At 37.7% G+C, this 19,930-nt stretch overlaps 1 protein-coding gene across 2 annotated transcripts in view; it reads left to right on the forward strand.

Moving 5' to 3' along the window:
- RPS6KA5 (ribosomal protein S6 kinase A5) overlaps positions 1-19,930 on the forward strand; it is an 84,447-nt gene that overhangs the window by 39,777 nt on the left and 24,740 nt on the right. The window contains exons 2-4 of one of the 2 annotated variants that reach the window (XM_082058500.1): positions 9,924-10,051; positions 10,756-10,839; positions 13,391-13,494. In XM_082058500.1, the coding sequence (XP_081914626.1) occupies positions 10,037-10,051; positions 10,756-10,839; positions 13,391-13,494 (203 nt within the window). In that variant the 5' untranslated portion in view covers positions 9,924-10,036. The remainder of the gene's footprint in view (positions 1-9,923; positions 10,052-10,755; positions 10,840-13,390; positions 13,495-19,930) is intronic. The other variant, XM_082058499.1, reaches the window with a different exon arrangement.

Below are 19,930 nucleotides of genomic sequence, written 5' to 3' on the forward strand. Positions count from 1 at the left end.
CTAATGCTGCAGGGTCGCGTCGTGGTCATTCATTTTATGCACTTGCACAGATTCACGAATAGTATAATATAAGCTATAAGTCTGAGCGCATCCATCGAGACGTTCTCATTACTAGATCCACAAATAATGAGGTTTATTAAAGCAACATGTACAAGTTCTTTTAGATTGCTGTTGATAAAATACAGTCTGCAAAAACACACTTTAGTAGCAAAAATACATTTTAGTTGCAAGAAATATGCATTGGTACCAAATATATATACAAATTCTAAGATGACTATGCAGTGCTACTAGTGTGATTAGAAATACAAGTTTGAAGTCTTAAATGTCCTGGGGAAATACAAAGTGTAACCAAGTGTGCAAATATTACCCAAAATCTTACCCTCCTTCTGGGAGGACATAGGATCAGCCTGTTGACTGATCCTAGAAGTCTACAATGCTGTCTCCTCAACTTCTCAGTGATGGTGTGTTCCCTAACTTTCTGCTATTGTTAGGGTATTTTATACTATTTTCTATGTTTAGGTGGAGCTTTAGTGACTCTGGTCATACATACCTTTGTTATTGATTGGTATAAAATCATCTTGCTTCCATTTTAAAGGTATAAATTTGAAAGAATTCAGGACACATGGTTGAGGGGGAATAGAGGCGTGATGGAAATGGGTATCTTTTGTGTTTTGGTATTCTAATGAGCAAAGTTGATCCACGAGACAAATGTCAACACATCTGTTAGCTCAGCAACTAGAATTTCAGATGGAATGGAACATTTATCTCTTTTAATTTACAGCAGCTATGTGCATGGTATCATCTCGTTCTGGCTGTGGTATCCCCACATTGCTCCACCCCCCCCGTGCTCCTTAGTGCCAGCACACAGGGCTCCCCCATGGACTAACATCCAAGACTGCAGGCCAGGTTTGGGCAGGGGGAACCACGCAGAGCAGATTCCTTACCTGCTGAGCAGCTGTCTTATGTGCTGAAGATGAGGATGTAACTTTGTTCTCAATAAGTGTGTCTTGGATAATCAGTTTTAATAATTTGCCCCCTCAGTAATTAATTCACAATCCTTGCAGTCTGTAACGCTATCCAGCACAATTTGCACCAGTCTTTCTACAGATATGAGAAATGCCTGGCAAAGCCAAACCTTCTTGAAGAATCTGCTGCATTAAGTCCCCTTTCTTGGTTTTATAAAGACTTATGAAGCATTCTATATACCTAAAGATTTTTGTACATCAGGGAAATGTTTCCTGGCACAGTTAAAACATGCTATGCTTCAGTCTCATTGAATCATAGAGTTGTAGAATATCCTGAGTTGGAAGGGTGTCGCAAGGATCATAGAGTCCAACTGCTGACTCCACATGGGCCACCTAAAAGTGAAACCATGTCTCTGTTTTCCAAACACTTTCTTTAACACTGACAGGCTTGGGGCCACGACCACTTCCCTGAGGAGCTTGCTCCAGTTCTTAACCACCCTCTCTCTGCTCCCCATCATGAGAATATCATAGGCAGCAATAAGATTACCCCTCCGTCTCCTCTGCTGCTAGCTGAACAAACCTAGTATCCTCATCTGCTCCTCAAAAGTCACATCCTCTAGTCCTTTCACCATCTTTGTTGTCCTCCTTTGGACACATTAAAAAACTGCACACAGTACTCAAGGTGGGTGTATAGTGGGGCACCTTTTTTTTTTTTTTTTTTTTGACTTGTTAGCTATAATGTGCTTAATGCACCCAGGATATGGTTGGTCCTTTTTTTCCACTTGGCACACTGATGGCTCATACCGAGCTTACCGTCAATCAAAACCCCCAGATCCCTTTCTGTCGGGCTGTACTCCAGCCTGTTGTTCCCCAGTCTTTTCGTTGGTCTTTAATTGCAGGAGAGATCAGCTGCCTCTGGTTTCTTTCGTTAGAGATTGGCTGATGTACCTAGGAAACCCTAATGGACGAAGGTTCTCTCTTTGTATTTCTTCTCCCTATAGGTTGCAGTATCCAGCAAGCAACCATCTGGGCTGACCTCCTTGAGAGCAGGCAGCAGCCCTGCAGATCTTATTTAGTCTAGAACATAAGCTGGAAGTGCCCCATCTTGTGCAAGAATTACAATACTGTAGTGTCAAAGAAATGTTACCATCTGACATTAGTTTCTGTTCCATGTGACCCCTTCCCCAGTTGTCCATCTTATCTCTGTGCAAAGAGATCTTTTTTGGCATCTTCATCTCCCAGGAAATTACCACATGCCCTGCACCTGGTAATATAAGACTTGCCCTCCATCAGAGAAGAAAACATGGGTCATGAATACTTACCAATAACAGTCAAGATAATAGATTTTCACGTGCCAGAATGTTTATTCACTAAATAGAATTCGGAGCAAGGTCTTTATATTAACTATAACATTGCCAGTTCCAAAAGGTTGATTTGAAAATTTAAATCTCCTGGAGACTGTCTTTCTTTTTATCATATATATTACATGCAGACTGCTTCCAGTTTATTATAGGTGGGAGGCATTTTCATGGAAGAGTGGTGGATTTCACTTGCATCCATGAGTATTTCATAGAAGTTGGAAACACAGCAGTAGCTCACATGAATTACATGGTGTACACAGTCATGTGAGGTATAACCTGTTAGGTCATTACTTAAAGAGGAAACCCAAGATATGCAGAGTTTTAGCTAAACTGTGATTTTTCATCAGTTTGATTTTTTTCGCCTATATACCTGATCTGAAAGTTCGTATGGAGCATTTTATTACCCATGCAATAAGGAGGAATTCTCCTTGACTTTTAAGTAGAAAGACCATGTCTACATTAGATTAAAAACTTTGTTTGAACTTGCTCTGTGATTTCAGAGTACCTCTAACAACAGCTAAGCATTCCTTGTGTCTTGCTAGGTCGTAATATTTTGAAACCTTCATAATGATGAGATCGGATTAAGCAATTTAATTTGCTAGCTAACAAGTATGGACAAGCATAAGAGTCTCATAAGAATGTTGCTGAAATCTGTGGAAGAACCCAGCCAAAACATACATAATAATTCAATTATTTCTCCATTTAAAAAAAAAAAAAAAAAAAAACCAAAAAAAACCCAAAACAAAACAACAAAAAACCTGACAAGAACTAGTAAGTAGTTCTTGCCTGGACTGGAGGATTTTTCAGTGCCCTTGTGGAAAGTCAGTCCTGAAAGCAGCCCCGAAGGCTCTCAGGTGAGCTTCTCTCGAGCTGGCTGGTTCCCTTCTGCTCCTCTGCACCTTCTTGCCCTGTGTTACCAGGTGCTACTTAGTCATTGTTGCTGACAGATGAAATATATGTCAGTCGAGGCTGCAACTCTGACTCCAGCTGTAGAGGATGTCTTAGTGTTCTTTGGCCCAACAGCACTTATTGTGTCTAAGTTTTGGTTTTGTTGTCGGTTTTTAATATTGAATATGCTAAAGGAGTAATTCTTAAACTGTTTATGTTCCTAGAATATTATATGAGAGTACAGAATGCAAGGAAATTGAAGTCCAAGACAATTTAATAACTGAGATGTGCCCTTTCCCTAATATTGTGTAGTTTCCATTTCTTGTAATTCTTACACTGGAAATTATGTACAGTAGGGTTTAACCAAACTTTTTAACCATGTCCTACTATTGCTTCTATTAGCAAGGAATTACTATTAGCAAACACATAGACTATAAAAGAACATTTAGGTAAGAGTAGCTTGGATTTTATTTTATTTAATTTAGTTGTGAAATTCATTTAAGGACTCAAGTTTCGTCATTTGAAGGAATATGATAGTAGCGTGGTTTCAGAACGTTTCATATCTAGTGCTCAGCATAGTAGTCTAGCTCAGTTAAGAACAAAGTATTTGTGCATTAAGTAGCTGGAGAACAGAAGCGATCTGTTCTGTTTCAAAGGTGACCTTTCATGTAGTTGGAGAAGTGGGTCCTAATTGTGAATGCTGAAAAGAATGGCGTCAGTGAATACTTGGCTAATCCTCTGGCTAAAATATGTTTGCACAAAGACTATTGTGAATAAAATAAGACTTAGGATTATAGGACCCAAGTGTCTGTTGGAGCAGTAGCATGTGAAGAAGTACTTCAAAGGCTGTATATTTAAAGATTAAATAATATATCTTCGATTGGCAGAATGATTGTCTTAAGACACTTGAGTGCTTTCCATATCTGCATTACACAGATACTCAAGCTCTGAAGCATTTCCCCAAAGCAGTATTTGTGTGGCAAATAGATGCTGTTCTTAGGCTTGGTGGACATGTGTAGAACAAAACTTGGAATATGCCTCAGTATTCTGAGGCAGATACTCTAGGTAGAGCATCTGGTTATTCTTCGCAGGTGTGTTGATTTTATTTTTTTAATGTTTTTGTTAGTATTCTGTTGGCTAGCTTTAGCTCAGGCTTTCCAGCATTCACACCTGTGTAGTCTTCTTTCATAGTTTGTTTGGGTGCTTTGCTTTGATGTGTGTGTTTGTTTTGTTCACAAGGCCTCTGAAACAAGATCTTTTGGATTCTTAAGACTTTGTTTGATCTTTTCTTTGTTTATGCTCCCATTTTTCCGATGGTCAAATGGCATGCTCTGATTTGCTCAGTCTGTCTCTTCCACAGACAATTTGGCAGCAAATAGGTGCATTTTGTGCTTAATGTTTGTATACATTGTATGTTTCTCCTGATGTAACTTCTGGTTACCTGTAGAACTCTAAACAGAAATCTTATTTTCTTTGGTACTCAGCAGCCACACACTGAAGATGTCATTGACTCAGGACATACCCAACACATTAGTCCTTGCCTGCTCAAATCTTGAACTCGAGATGAAGGTTATCTTCTTTTGCTCTGGGGCTGCTTCGGAGCTCCAAAAGCTATTCTCTGTACTTTCCTTCAAGCTGTCTTGGGTGCCCTGCCTGCCATGCTATGAGTAAGCATGGCAATCACAAGATTCACTTTCCAGTTATGCAGATATCAGTTTCCAGAGGATATGGTTGACTTGGGTTTTTTTGAGTCCCTGAACTAATGATGTTCTCTGCTTATTGAAGGAGTTCTAATACCATGTAGCAGTCCCATGGGATCTTGTCCTCTGCTCTAAGAAATCTTTTTTTACTTTACAAATACCACTTTGGCCCTGACATTCAGACAGATGCATCCCTGTGTCCTTCTAGCTGAAGATGTCTTCAGCCAAATATTAAAACACAGTTTGTTTTACAGATGCAGATCTTTAGGTGCATGCACTACAGTAATGCAGGGCTTCAGCCCCTAGGTACTGGGAAACACCTGCCCTGAGTCTGTTGTCTATATTTCTTTGCCGTGTTCCTATGCCCTTTTGGATGTGTTAGGACTTTGAGTGAGACATTTTCAGTGCATCTGGGCTATGTGAGTTTTTGTGGCACTGGAAACTAACACGGTCCTTCCAGCACAGTAACTTCTTAAATCAGACATAATGGAGTAGCCCTTTGCCCAGATAGCTGGCTGCCGAAAGGCAGTTTGGCCCGGCAGAGATAGATAAGCCTTTCAGGAGCATGTTGTGCCTGTGTGATTCCTTGGCTCTCCTGAAGTCTCATCTAATTCCTGTGGTTCACTCTGGAATTACTGTTCTTCTCCCAAATACCCTGTTATAACCTGTTGAACAGTTATGAGACTTAATAACTGTCTGAGCTACCACTGCACATGTTGCTAAACTGGGTTTGCATTTCTGCATACTAGTATGTGTGCTCTCAAGAACACATCCTTATGTTATAGTAGTGACTATTTCTCTGTCAAGCTTTTCCTGTAGATGTGGAGAGTTTGATTAGTCTCTGCAGAGAAATGGAGTTTCTTCCTCTTGCTTTTTTTGCCACCATGAATGTGCCTTTTTTACTTGATGAGGGAGCTCGTTAGATAACTCTGACGGCATAAGTCCTCTCTGTCTTTGAGAAGGAAAGTTTACACATGTGCTTTCTGCAACTTAGGTAGTTTCAAATGCCTGCATAGCCATTCTGTGGTTATAAATCAGGGCACATGATGATACCACAAGATCATCAAAAGCATGATAGTACAAGACCTTCATCCTTTTGTCAGCACTTCTGCCTGAATTCTGGAGCTAGGTTTTTTGATCTCTTGAAATAGTGTAGTTGTGGTCAACCTGCCAAGGTCAGTGTACATAGTCTTAGCAAAGAAGACACTGCTCTGAGGTTTTTTTTTTTCCTTTGGTGAAGTGACTGTCTTCCAGGACAAATGCTAATCCACATTTCACCTCTCCGTCATGGACAGTCACAGAATTCTCATTCTCTGTCCTAAAGCTGCCCAGTGACTAGGTGCTGTCAACATTCCCTGGTTGGAAGACAAATCATATCCTTTCTTTTTTTCATGAAGGAAAAGGAAAATGGGATGCTAAAATAGATAACCTGGAGAAAAGGCTGCAGGGATCACATAGACATGGTATTAAAAGTGCCCTAGGAAGCTAAAGCTGTTATGTTTCACTAGGATGCTCCCATCAGTCAGAATGATTTCAAGGAACTCAGAGGGTGTAACTGTCTTTTATATTGCCCTAAGTGGAGTGGGAAAAGTTAGAGCTCTGCCCCGTGTGTGGTACTAGAGTATTTGTCAGAAACATTCTGGTAATACATATTGGCACATCAGCAGTGTCAGTGTGTAGCTCATCTCAAAGAATAAGCGTTAAGAGAATATAACTTGTTTTTCTAATTTAACAGAGGGATGGTTTAACAAAGCGAGCTGCTCGGCTGCCCAGGTGAATCTATCTATGTTCACTGGTCAAGAACTCAAAATTCTCTTTGTATCAGTGGCTTCATGAAAAGATGTTGCACCCTTAAGCAGCTAACCAGTTTGAAGCAGCCACTTTGTATACATATACTAAAAACTGATATTGTGTAAATGTTCAGTAAGGATGCTGAACTTGGTAAAGAAAAAAACAAATCAAACTCAGCTGCTATGTGCTAGAGGACTGAACACTGTCTCCAGATTATCTGTAAACATGGAAGCACTGCTGATTGGGACATAATGGCACTCTTTCAAAGTCAAAGTCAATATTGTCATATTAAGTTATTAGAGGTGGGTCAGCCATGCTTCTGTTTCCTTCCGTTATTGCCTGATTACTTGCTGTTCTGCAACGGCGACCCGCAATGTTTAAGGTATACATGCTGAGTGAGGGAAGAAAATGAGCATTCTGCATTATGCAGAAAATTCTTAAGGTCGAGTGTTTGCAAGATGTGCGTGTACAGTGAGAATTTATCTGTAGGCAATCCAAATTCAGTTGGTGTTTAATAATTTCCTTTCTTGTCTTACATGTCATAAAATAAAAGCATTAATGTGAATTCTGGACTTTGGACTCATGGTATAAAAATGAATTAAACGTAAATTAGGCAGAGGGAAAATACAAAATGGGGTTTGGTTGTGATTTTTTAAATTTTGGGGGCGCTGCATACTTGATTTGTGAGTGAGATGTGATTTCACAAATGAATGATGAAATACAGGGACTTTTTGTCACAGAATCAGAGGATGGCTGAGGTTGGAAGGGACCACTGGAGGTCACCTGGTCCAACTCCCCTGCTCAAACATAGTCACCTACAGCCAGCTGCCACAACCATGTCCAGAAGCCTTTTGAATGCCTCCAGGGAGGAGCATGTCAGTACTCTGTCACCATCACAGTAAAAATGTTTCCTGATGTTCAGAGGGAAGCTCCTGTGTTTCAGTTTGTGCCCATCGCCTCTGGTCTGTCACTGGGCACCACTGAAAAGAGCCCGGCTCCCGCTTCTCTGTACCCTCCCCTCAGGTGTTTGTCCACATTGATCAGATCCCCCCAAGCCTTCTCTTCTCCAGGTGGAACAGTCCCAGCTCTCTCAGCCTTTCCTCTTATGCTTCAGTACCTTAATCTTAGCAGCCCTTTGCTGGACTCTTTCCAGTATATCCATGTCTCTTTTGTACTGGGAAGCCCAGAATGGGATGAAAAAGGAAACTGTCATTGGAAGTAAGATTATTTGAAAATGGTTTTAAACCTACATGTAACGCATAAGAGTAAAGACTATTAGTGACTCCCTATAAGAGGCATATTTAACAATGACAAATTTACATACATACTCTTGGTGAAACAATACTATAAAAACTGTGTTCCGTAAGAAACCGCTAGATATTGTAGGTGGGGCTTGCAATTTAATAAAACACAACATAAATGGAGGGGTCTGTAACAAGTATCCAGATTTTGTGACTTCAGCTGTCTGAACTTCCTACAGCATCTTATGAAGGCAAATCTGTGTCAATTTGTAGTTGAGTCAGAATGCTTGGCTTTCAGATAGTTGACCTTATTAATGTTCTGGGCAGTGCTGTGGTCCTCTGAGCTTTTTTGTGTGGTTAAATAAGAAACTATTAATAGTTGGTGTCAGAGCGTTTTTTCTTAATGCTCACCCTGCAACAGCCAGGAGCTGGGCTTCTGGAATATGATGCTAGTATATGTAATGGCAAATCAGTTTTGATTATGAAGAAAATGCTCAGTGGGACTATTTTTTTCTCCTTCCCGATGCTGAGTTCCAATTTACTACTTAATTTCTTGCTAAGAACTCTGTGATAATCATCTGCTTGCTTCTTCTTAGCTCTGTTCAGCCTCAGATTTCAGCAGCAGACCACTTCTAAACTGAAAAGACGGCAAGCACCGAAGTATTTACCTATGTGAATTAGGATTTGGAGTTTTTGTAAATCTCATGACAAACATGTCCCAGAGTGTTTTCTTTGTAAATGCCTGTTTGTGAATTACACTATGAGTTTTTCAAATTGAAATTTAATTGTAAATTTATTTTAATTATACAATACCAATTCTTTAAACTTAAAAAATTATTTTTGGGGTTTTAAACAATGAATTTTACAAGGGAAAAATACTGCACACGTGAATTTAAGAAAGAAGTAAAACTAATTTTCAAATATTATTTCAGAAATGCCATCTTTCATATTAAAAGCTAAAATGATTGTAAATGGTAAAAAAAGGAAAAAAGTAAATACAATTGAAAATGAAACCCACCAATTATGTATAGTAAGGATTGTAATTGTTCACCAAAGAAGCTACTACTAATAATTCTGCATATTTTGAAATGTTTTGAGTGGGCCTTCTTACCAGCAAAAGGTACCTGAGATCAAAAGGGTTCTCCTGTACCTCTCTATACATTCATACACAACTCCCCAAGCTGTTTCTTGTCACTGGCATATCTTGTAGCCCAGCTTTATTACACAACATGGAAACAAAAAGGACGTAATTTTGTGGATGATTTGCTGAATTGGCAGCTAACTAGATAATAGTTTTCATCCATTTCTTTTGATAGAGTAGCATTATAAATTGTTTCTGTAAATCTCAGCTTGGCTGCACTATCTTTACTCTTTGGAGAGGTAGCCAGTGAGGAATGGTCTTGTTTTGTATTTTTCACTCCCTTTTCCTCCTTTCCCTTTTCCCCCCGCTCCCTCCCTCTTTCCCAGCTGAAGGAAAAATGGACAGAGGGATATATGAAGAGCTTTAGGTTGCCTGATGCCAGGATGGAGGGCTAGGAATTTCTGATTTATTTTTTTTTGCTTGTTTTTGCTTCTTACCACACTATTTTTCTTTTAAATAACAGGTACTGGAAAAGATAATCAAAGCAAAACAATAGATGTGTCAAAAGAAAGTTTATTATTTTATGGTTTTGTCTCAGAAGTTAATATTTCAAGTTAATATTGGAACAAAATGAGGCCTCTTAACTGAGGATTTTACCCCCCAAAACCAGTCACAGTATATGTATTTTAATAAATACAGTTTAATAATATGCTGTTGGACTGTTTAATTTTTATGCCTCAGGGTAGCACTGAGCACTATTTCTACTTTTAGAAGCTTCCTCTTGTTAGCGTAGTACATTCTCTTATATAGCACCTGTTTTAAACTCCAAATCTGAATCTACAAATGTAAAACCTGACTTTTGAAATATTTGCTTTTTTGAACACTCTTCTTTAAAGGACCTATCAGGATCTCTCCCCAAAATGCTAGAAGCTTGAAGGATAAGGGAGGAACAGTGTTGCATGGCCCAAACACATGTGCTTTCGTCATTAGCAAGGTACAGCATGACCTCATGTTGACCTCAAAGGTAAATCGCTATCAGGGAACAATTATACATGCCTGTGAAAGCAGCTTAGTTTTGAGCATAATCAAGACAATAACTTCAGTGTGTAGAATAAAATTAAATTTACAACTCTGTCTGTCTGCCTTTCTCTTTCTCTCTCTTGTCTTTCTCCAAGTCTCTTCTTGAGAGAATGTTGTGGTTTTTATATATGTGTGTGTTGCAAAAGAAAATTACTTTTCTAGAGGTCATAATAAATTCCTATATATGGGGAACCCAAAGGATCTTGTATCCAATTTAGTCAAATTGTACATCTTACAATGAAATGCTCTTTTTAATGGAAAGGTTTCATTTTTTGTCTAGAGTATTGATATTGCAGCCTTCAGAATGTGTGTCTATATTACCTTGGGGAATCTTGTGTAGTTCTGAAATGTAGAGATCACTTAGACTTACGGGAAAGTTTTAAAACTATCAATACATTAATTTTTGTGTGCTTATCTTAGACTGTCACACAAACCTATGACATTTTATTTTTTTGTAGAAGACTGTAAATATTCTGTAGCATGATGTGATACATCTCTGCATACGATGCATTATGATTTAGCTAGCAGTTCTGAGCTATTTGGAGAAGAATTGCTGCCAGCATCTTGGAACTGTTAGCCATATCTGTCCCATATGATTTGTATAATATAATTGTTTGATGTGAATGTTATTTTCTCTTTTTTTGCTAGAATGAAAGAGCGTATTCCTTCTGTGGAACGATAGAATACATGGCTCCGGATATCGTAAGAGGAGGAGATGCAGGACATGATAAGGTATGTTCTATTCAAGTTTATTATTGGGAAGAAATCAATTCTTTAGGCAGTGCTATTGTTCAGCTTGAGGATTTTTTGTAAAATATGATAGTGTCTTATTAAAGCATGCCTTATTTCAGCTTATCCTGAAATGGATTATTGCCTATATTTAAAAACAACAATATAATGTATTCTTAGTTTTTAGTCTCAAGTAAAAGGCATATTTATAAAGGTGTTGAGGATTATTTATGTTGTGTTCAAAATTTGTTCTGAACATGCAGTGGGATGATAAAACTTAGCTGACACTTGCTTCCTTTTAAATAAAAAACTATTTAGTTCAGAGTGGAAAAATGACTGTGTTCTGGCTAATCCTGATATATTTTTGAAATCGTACATCAGGGAAATCTGTTATCTTTCTTGAAATATGGAGTGGGTTATTAATGTTATAAATGTTCTCAGATTGTAAAAATCAATTCTGCATAGCTTGAGGTTCAAGTTTTATTATGAATTAAAGTGTCAGTAATTTATGGGAAAGATCAAGATAACCATAATTCACAGATAATATTTGAAACCTATTCCCCGAAAGAATTTACAGTATTCCTAGATATGTTATTCACATTACTCGCTATACTGAGAAGTTCAGAGAATATTTAATCTCTGGGGTTTTTTGCTGTAGATTGAGTTGATTTTCTTTTGGGTGTCGTGAAATATAGGTGGTCACAGTTCCTCTTATAACAGCCTTTTCAGCACTGGAAAACGTCATGTCACGCTCCGTCTCCTTTTTCTAGACTAACTGGACTTTTGCCAGAGAAGCTTCTTTCTTTTTCTCTCTGCATTCTGCTTCTCTTTTGCTCTGAGTTTGCCTGTGAATTTCTGCAGGTGGGGGCACTGTATTTCAGCTGAGAGCTGGCAGTTTGAAGGACAGCAGAATGATTACCTCCCAGATCCTTCTCTTAAACTTAACATAGAATGTGCCTTGTCTTTTCACTGCATCATTGTCTCACACCTACTTTGTACTCCACTCTAACCTCTACATCTTTATCTACTGTACTGCTTGCCTAGTCATTATTAAAAATGGAATTTTACAGACTTATGAGTTTCCTTTCCTGCATTCTATTTCTTGGTTTAGTCTTGCCAGTTTCAGAGCATCTCTCCAAAGCATCAGTCACTTTGCATTGTGATTCTGTCTCCTGGAGTCCTTACAAATTCAGTATTGTTGCTGATTTTATTGAAGAGGAATCTCTGTTCTGTTATCTTTGATTCTATCTGATACTTTCATTAGATGTAGTACAGAGCCATACAGTATTCTGTAAAAAATAACTTCATAGTTTGATACCAAATGTGAGCAGATAAATAAAGGTCATTTTGCAGTTACCTGTGTGATGATAGTTGTTTCCAGCACGCACCCTTTGCCTGCCGTTGGCAACGTCACGTCACACAGTGTTAGAAGGATTTTAGTGTTTTTCATACTTACTGCATATCCAGCAACTCGAAGATCTTATTTTAAAAAGGGGAAATTAGATTGCTTTAGTATGCTGTGCTCTCATTAATCAATGTTTTTGATTTGTAGTTTCTTCTGGATAGCTGTGTTATTTATCTAAAAGACTTGCTCTAGTATTTTTTTTTAAGTTTAATTTCTGATTCTACAGATCCTCCTTTTCCTTTGGAAAAACATATGCCAAGAAAAAGTTGTTCTTTGGGATTTTCTCTGATTGTGTATTTGCAAATGTGATTGCTAAGAGTACAAAGACTTCTTCAGCTAGTTCTTCGAGGCAGTCTTGGCTGAATATATGAAACATCAGATTTAGTGTATCTTGGAGCAAAAAACCTAAAATCTGAGGCCAAATTGTCATCATTTCACTAACTATCTTCCTGTATTGTATTAGTGTTGTCATCATAAGTAAAGCAGAACTTTTGGAAGTTTCACTGAGTTGCAAATTTCATGGAAATAAAACTGAGAAGTTCAAGCACCTGTAGTTAAACTAATTTTGTTGAAATGACTAAACTGCTTCCTGTATTATTCATAGCAGCCTCTTTTTAAAGTTAGGAGGTATCAGAGAGATGAATAATATGATTAGTATATAGGAAGTCAAAGATCACATCTGTTGCCAGGGAATATAAAATAAAATTCCATAACATGATTTACTGTGCTCTTAAATTGTGATTTTTGAAAGTTCCTTAGTTTCATTCTCAGGTTCCTGGAAGTTCAGGTTTCTCTACTTCTTAGCAAGGCTTAGGTTTCTATGGTATTTCAAGTACATTTTAGAATTCTTATCCCTTCACAATGGTAGAAATAAAAAAGAACTTTAGTAGTTGGTGGAAAGAGTTCATACTGAGAAATAAGTTGAAGAGGCTAAGTGGAGAGATTTAAAAAGAAAATTCATTTATTCTAGAAAATACCTCCAATCATTACTGCAGTTGTTTGTGATTTATTGTATACAGGTTTGCTTTTGTATAGATAGGTGAGCTTTTTGTATGCTGTTTGTTTTCTACATGCATTGTCTTCTTCCTTCTCATGTTAGCTATTTTACTTCAATGTATCATAACATACATAACTATTTTTGTTCTATAGGCTGTTGATTGGTGGAGTGTTGGTGTTCTTATGTATGAATTACTAACTGGAGCATCACCATTTACAGTTGATGGAGAGAAGAATTCTCAAGCAGAGATTTCTAGGTAAGATTCAAAACAGTAAAGTACATGTGCTTGCTCACAAAGTGATGCTTCTGCCAGAATATGTGTTTTGTGAGAGTTTTAATCTAAAATTTAGAAAGAAAGTGCTACCAGGGTAACATTTTTGTGCTCTGGTTCTATTTAACAGAATGGCATCTGGAAGCAGATAGGTTTCATTAACCTCAGCAGGTTATTGAAATAATCGACTGACCTTTACAAAAGACCCGTTCTGTGTAAACTACAGTGAAACAACAGCTTTGTAGATATTCAACCCTCTTACATGTTTACTGGTGAAAAGGAAGTCAAATGAAATATGAAATCATATGCAAATAGAATTATCACATTCAAAATCTTGATACATAATGAACCATATATTCAGCTAGAGAGTTTTTTGTCAGTTCTTGCTAGATCACTCCATCAGACTACTGGCTTAAAGTGCCAGGATGTATCCTATTCCCACCTTTTTGTCACAGGTAATATTTTATTTTATTTTATTTTATTAGTTTATAACATGAAACAAACAATGTGATCTTTTCTAGCCGTACTTGCATAGCTCAGAAGAAACGTCTATGATACTTATGGAAATGAAATAACCTATACCATTCTTAAATTTTACATGTAAACTCTTCCTGACTGTCAACCTTGTTATGTGCAGTAATCTCCAAGGTTTAAAGGTTAAAGGTTTGTTTTCAGTACCCATGTAAAAGCATTGGAGCATTTTAAAAAGACAAAGTAATAAGCATACCCAGACCATATGACTGAAATCTTCCTAAAAAATGAGCATTTCATATTATTGCATTTCTCTTGGTCTGGGGAGCTGAGGACTTACATTGCACAAATTAGTAACCACTGTTGAGATCAGCTTGGAAGTCCAGTCCCCAAACTAAGAATAGTCTTGCTCCTATTGGAATATATTATTATGGTCCTGACCTTCACCTCAAGTCACTTGATATTTAAAGTTATAATGGGCAACAGAACATACATCAATTATTTAGATAGTTTATTTTACTTCTGTTATAAATTCAGTCAATATCTTAAAGTTTGAGACCTGTTTGTTAGTTTCTAGGTCTCTACCAGAACAGGAATCTTGGAGAGACACTAGAAAAAAAATGGGGGAGGGGAGAGGAATCCATTAAGGAAGCAAAATTGAGGACTTCACTCTCTCGGTCATTATGATGGAGTTAAAACTTAAATTAACTCTTTCTGACCTATTTAAAGCTAGAAATTCTGTTGATTGCTTGCTTATGCCATGTCCGAATTGGTAATTTTGACTCTCAAGAGCTACTAAATGGAACTCTGAAGGAGTGACAAATTTTTTAGAGAGAACCTTGACCTAAATTTTACAGATATAGCTTTTCCCCCAAACTGGGAAAATTTTAGGTATTTATTCTACAGGATTTGACTTTCTTTTTGTAGGTCTGTATATGCTTTTTAATATCTTAATCTTTCTGATAATTTGAGGTTGAATTTGAAGCTGAGAAACTGCAAGGTTACTAACATCCATCCTCTGATAGCTAAGAACCTAACTTGTGATCTAAATTTAGTTGCAGCAAGTTTACTGTGGTGTTGAGCATTATACTTTTGTTCTGATTGCTGTTCACACTACACATTTATAGGTAGCAATCCTGTAGTCTTTCAGCTTTTATTTTGTTAAATTTAGAAGGTAAATTCTTACAGTTTTCTTTATTTAAAGATATTCCCTAGTCTTGCTGTTTGCTGAAAAAGCCTTTTCTTAACTTAGCTTGCGTTCTGTCTTACATATGGACAGTTTATTCCTTGTTGATGTTTGAAGCTAATCTCATTTAAGGGAAGTAATAATTCCCCATCTGAACAAACAGACGTTCCTTCCTTTTTTCGCGGGTTCCTCTTGTTGATGCCAACAATGGACTGATAGATCTAATTCCTTATCCTTTCCTATCACTTCCAACTGACAAGCCTAGTTTATACCTGAAATTTCATTAGTCCCAACTCTATGACTGCTTTTCAGAGATGATTTCATCTGTGTTCTGTTACTTCAGTACTCCTAAGACCCTAGTTTCTGAATCCTTGCCATTGGTAGCAATTTCTGTGTCGGGTGACATCCATTTTGTGTATTTGCAGTTTATTCTATAATGGATGTTATGTTCCTTTTAAGAGTGTGGCTGAGCACATGAGACCATGGCTTTTTTCTCTGTCGTGGCTGCTGCCCGGAGTCAGGTGGAGCCTTCTGGGGAGCGGTGGTTGCTGTGTGCCCTGGGAAGCAAGGGGAGCATGTTTGGGGCTTCCCTGGAGACACGGCAGCACCATCGGAACAGATGGGAGATACCAGCAGGCTGGGGCGCTCCTGCAGCCCAGGCAGAGGCTGAGAATGGTAGGGAGCAGAAGTACATCTCAGAGAAAATGGAGAGAAAATATTTTTCTAAGGAATGAAGGGGACTGTGTAGAGTTTGCTGCAGCTTGGGAAGCTGTTGACTTACTTGCTTGAGAGCATGCCTGAAAGAAGTGATCCTCCCTTCCCGACATACTAGCTTGTTAAATTTAGAAATTATTGTTACCATATTCATGGCTTTTCAGAAATGCCCTCCTTGTATTTATTTCTAGCATGAGTAGGCTGAGCTCCTTCAAGAAATAACAAGCTGAATTTTCAGTACCTGTCTCTGTCCTGAGCTTGTCTGGCCTAGAAGCCAGATAATTTTGTCCATGAGGATACATTCACAATTTACACTTAGTGTCATTTTTGAGTATTAATTCTTCCGATTATGTCTGCAGCCTTTTCTATATGAGTTTTCTGTTGAACTGGGGGGCAGGTCCTAGATAGTTTTAGACTTACAATTAAATAGTTTGCACATTTTCTTTGTAACTATCTTTGGTCTTTCTAGTTTCATTTCTGTTCTAAACTGATAAAAACTGAATTGAAGATAATGTCATCAGATATTTACAGGTGCCAATGGTAATGAAATCACTAGCACTGGCATGGAGATATGAGTTAATACAAACTTCTTTCTCAATGGTAAAGTTATTCTAAACAGAAGTTGTATTACCCAACCTACATATGCTTTAATTTGCAACAGATTTAGAGAATTAAGTTTTCTCTTACTCAGTCTCAAGCCTTAAAGCACAGTTTCCATGGCTTTTGATTTTTCTGAGTTTAAGGAAAAACATCTTCTAAATGAATCCAGGTCCTTTTATTTTACCTCAGTGGGAAGTAATCTTAGATATTTTTAGGTAATTTTATTCCCTTGTGTGGTACAATGGCTGTGTGCTGTTAAGTTTGAGCACGAAGTTTCGTTCTGAAATATCTAAAGGACAATTAAGTTCTTCTGTCAGAAATAGTTACTGTGTGGTTTATATGTTTTTTTTATTCTTTCTAATGAGAGATTGTGTTCAGTTCTTTTATCATAACCTTTTTGACAACACTGTGGACTTTCTCTTATGTCTCTGTCTCTCTGGCTGTGAAGAGTTGTTTTTGTTTTTTTTTTTTAAATGCTTGGTGTTATGGTTTATTAAACTTAATTAAAAAAATTCACAGATTTATTAGAGTATCTCTCCTTTTCTAGTGTACCTTCTCCCCATTCTTCTCCTTTCTTCCCAAACCTTCCTTTCATTTTTGAGAATTCTGGAATTCCATTGCTGCAGAGCCATGGATGGGACCCATCTTGCAAGAGCATAGGCAAGGGCTGGGTTTGATTACAAACCCAGTATTTTCAGTTTGACCGTGAATGATTTTTAGTACTGACTTTAAAGATGGACAAATCCATTTATGGGTGTTGACTTTTGAGGGTCTTGTCATACATACAGGGATTTAAAATGAGCATGAAGCTTTTGGAGTATTATTTTGCTGCTGTATAGCAGCTTAGAAAATCTTACCAGCTTTGGGGTGATAAACAAATAGATATCTATTATTTTCCATTTTTACACATATATACATCTGTAAAAAAAACTGTAGCAGCATATGATGCCATTTTAGCATACTAATGCTAATGCCATCCTATGCTTTTTATTTGACATAGTTGGTTAGACTTTATTTAAACTTCATAGAGGACAGCTGAAATTTGACCAACCGTTAGATGCTGTGAAGGTATTTAGTCCAAGATTCTGTGAGAAGTCTTCTCTTGATAAAACTGTTGGGAAGATGCATAGCAGGTGTATACACAGAATCACAGAATGTTAGTGGTTGGAAGCGACCTCAAAAGATCATCTAGTCCAATCCCCCTGCCGGAGCAGGAACACCTAGATGAGGTTACTGGGATTCCCTTCTTTATTCTCTACCTGTGAAGACTCCAGTGGTTGTTAGATCTTTTAAAGGACAGAGCAGTCATTAAATCCAACTTGTAATTTGCATGGTGTCTAATGGAATTTTGTCCTAGAGTATATAGCTGTCTACCTAGAATATAAAGCGTTTATTCTCTTAGATGATGGGAGTCCAGAGTCCAAGAACTGGTAGACAATAATGTAATGATGCTTTTCTAACAGATAGCAATGAGTTAGAAAATCTCTGCCACATGAAGAAAACCATTTGGTGCTAGACTTCATGTGAATCACATCATGTCAGTAACTCTGCCTACAGATCTCTTCAACCTTTCAGTAAAGCAGATGGTTTTAAGAAAATCATAAGTATTGCACCAAAGTCTCTGACTTGCCTAGAACTTGGGATGCACATACAGATCTGACTGCTCAAAGCTGCAATTAAATAATCTGCCATTTGTAGTCTGAGATGACAGGGCATTCAGTAGAGTTGTTCTCAAATGTGAAGGTGAAAACTCTGCTTTGGAAGCTTGTCCCTCTATCCTTTAACAGGGTTACAGCCTGGAACTCTTTTCTTTTATTCTTTGAACATTAGGATGGATAAGTATCTTTTTGATGCTTATAATACAGTTCTGAGGGCACTGATAATAGACTATAACAATAAAAGTTCTAGCATAAACCTGATGTTTATGTTGGTCAGCTGTGATGATCCTTTCATTTTTTGTATGATCTAATTGTGTCTTTTACCTGGCGGAAGCAAAAAGAACTTCAGGTTCTGCATGTTTGATGCTTTCTTATCATCTCTTCCAGAGTCAAGTTCAGGCTAATCAAAGTGGAGGGTGAAAGGTGGCTTCCATCTCAGTATCGTGTATGTTATATCTGTATCTTAACCAAAATAGTTTTGTTTTGTGGTAGTGGGGGTTTTTTGTCTATAAAACCTTTCTTTGGTTGGCATCTAATGTTTACCACTTCCTTAGCATTTTCATCCTCTTTCCTTGTAGTTTTGTTTCTCACTGTTTCTATTTTAAAGAAGTTCTGTAGTTATGTTTTCCAATAATTAATTGGCATTAGTTTTTTTCAAGCACCCCATCTTTAGTTGGTTTTCTATAGCTTATGCTTTACTTCTCAGTGGATATATTTAATAATAATTTTTACAATATAGTTTATAGATGGGTCAATCTAATGCTAAAAGATAAATGGATCAGTAAGTCAAATTGCCAAATTGGTCCTGTTGTCAATAGATGTTTTCATGTTCTTTGACATAAATTGGATTTTCCCAGGTATGTGGTGTATCAGAATTTTGACTAGGTCCGCTTTTTACAGAGTTAATTAAAATGAAAAATTAAGAAAATATCTTTCAGCTTCTGGTTAACAGCGTATTTTCCCCTTTCATTTTATCTTAACCACTGGGAGAAATCTGCTGTCTGTGTTAGAGAACTCCCAGTTTGTCTCTATAAGGCCTTTATGGACCATTGCAAGGGTATTACCGCCTAAGTCCTGAAGATAATCACCCTGGAATGAACAAGGTCAGAATCCTCTCCAAATTCCCTTTAGACTGGCATTGTAATATACACCTTTAGCACATGAGTTTTGCATTTATGGTTGGTGTTAAATACCATGCCTTCTGTAGAAGGATGTTTTATTCAGCCAGCAAACACATATCCCTTCTCTACTGCTTTGATAAAGAACAGATAAGAAACCTATGGTCAGTCTATGTAATTTTTAAATTACATAGATCAGTGGTGTCAACTCAGTTTTTCATAACAAAATGAGCAAGTTCCTTGGCTGATTGGTCAGGCTTAGCAGCCTGCACCTGTTACACAGGAGTGGCTCTGAAGAGATTGAGAAAGAGGAGGAGCATTTGAAGGTCGAAGTGCCATTTCCCTACTGTATCCTCCACTCACTGAAGATTAAACGTCTCTTCCTTCTCATCATTTATTACCATGACCTTCACGTTCCTGTGTATGCTCTTGGTGTGTAGTATTCATGGGAGAAACTCAGCAGAGCTGAAGTTGCTGACGCACTGTCCCAATGGTGTTGGCTCCCAGCTCTGCAGAGTCTGCCACAGAGAGGGGTAAGGTGGCAGGGATCCAGGACTTCAAAGTGATAATCCCCTTGACCTGTGCAATGGTTGGTTTCTCTCAGAGTGTTTTAGGTACAGCCAGAGTGCTCTCATCAGCAGCACAACTCATCCCAGCTTGCAGGGGTTGTACTA

The sequence above is a fragment of the Streptopelia decaocto genome, assembly GCF_964273445.1.
Source record: "Streptopelia decaocto genome assembly, chromosome: 7".
In the NCBI taxonomy this organism is placed as follows: domain Eukaryota; kingdom Metazoa; phylum Chordata; class Aves; order Columbiformes; family Columbidae; genus Streptopelia; species Streptopelia decaocto.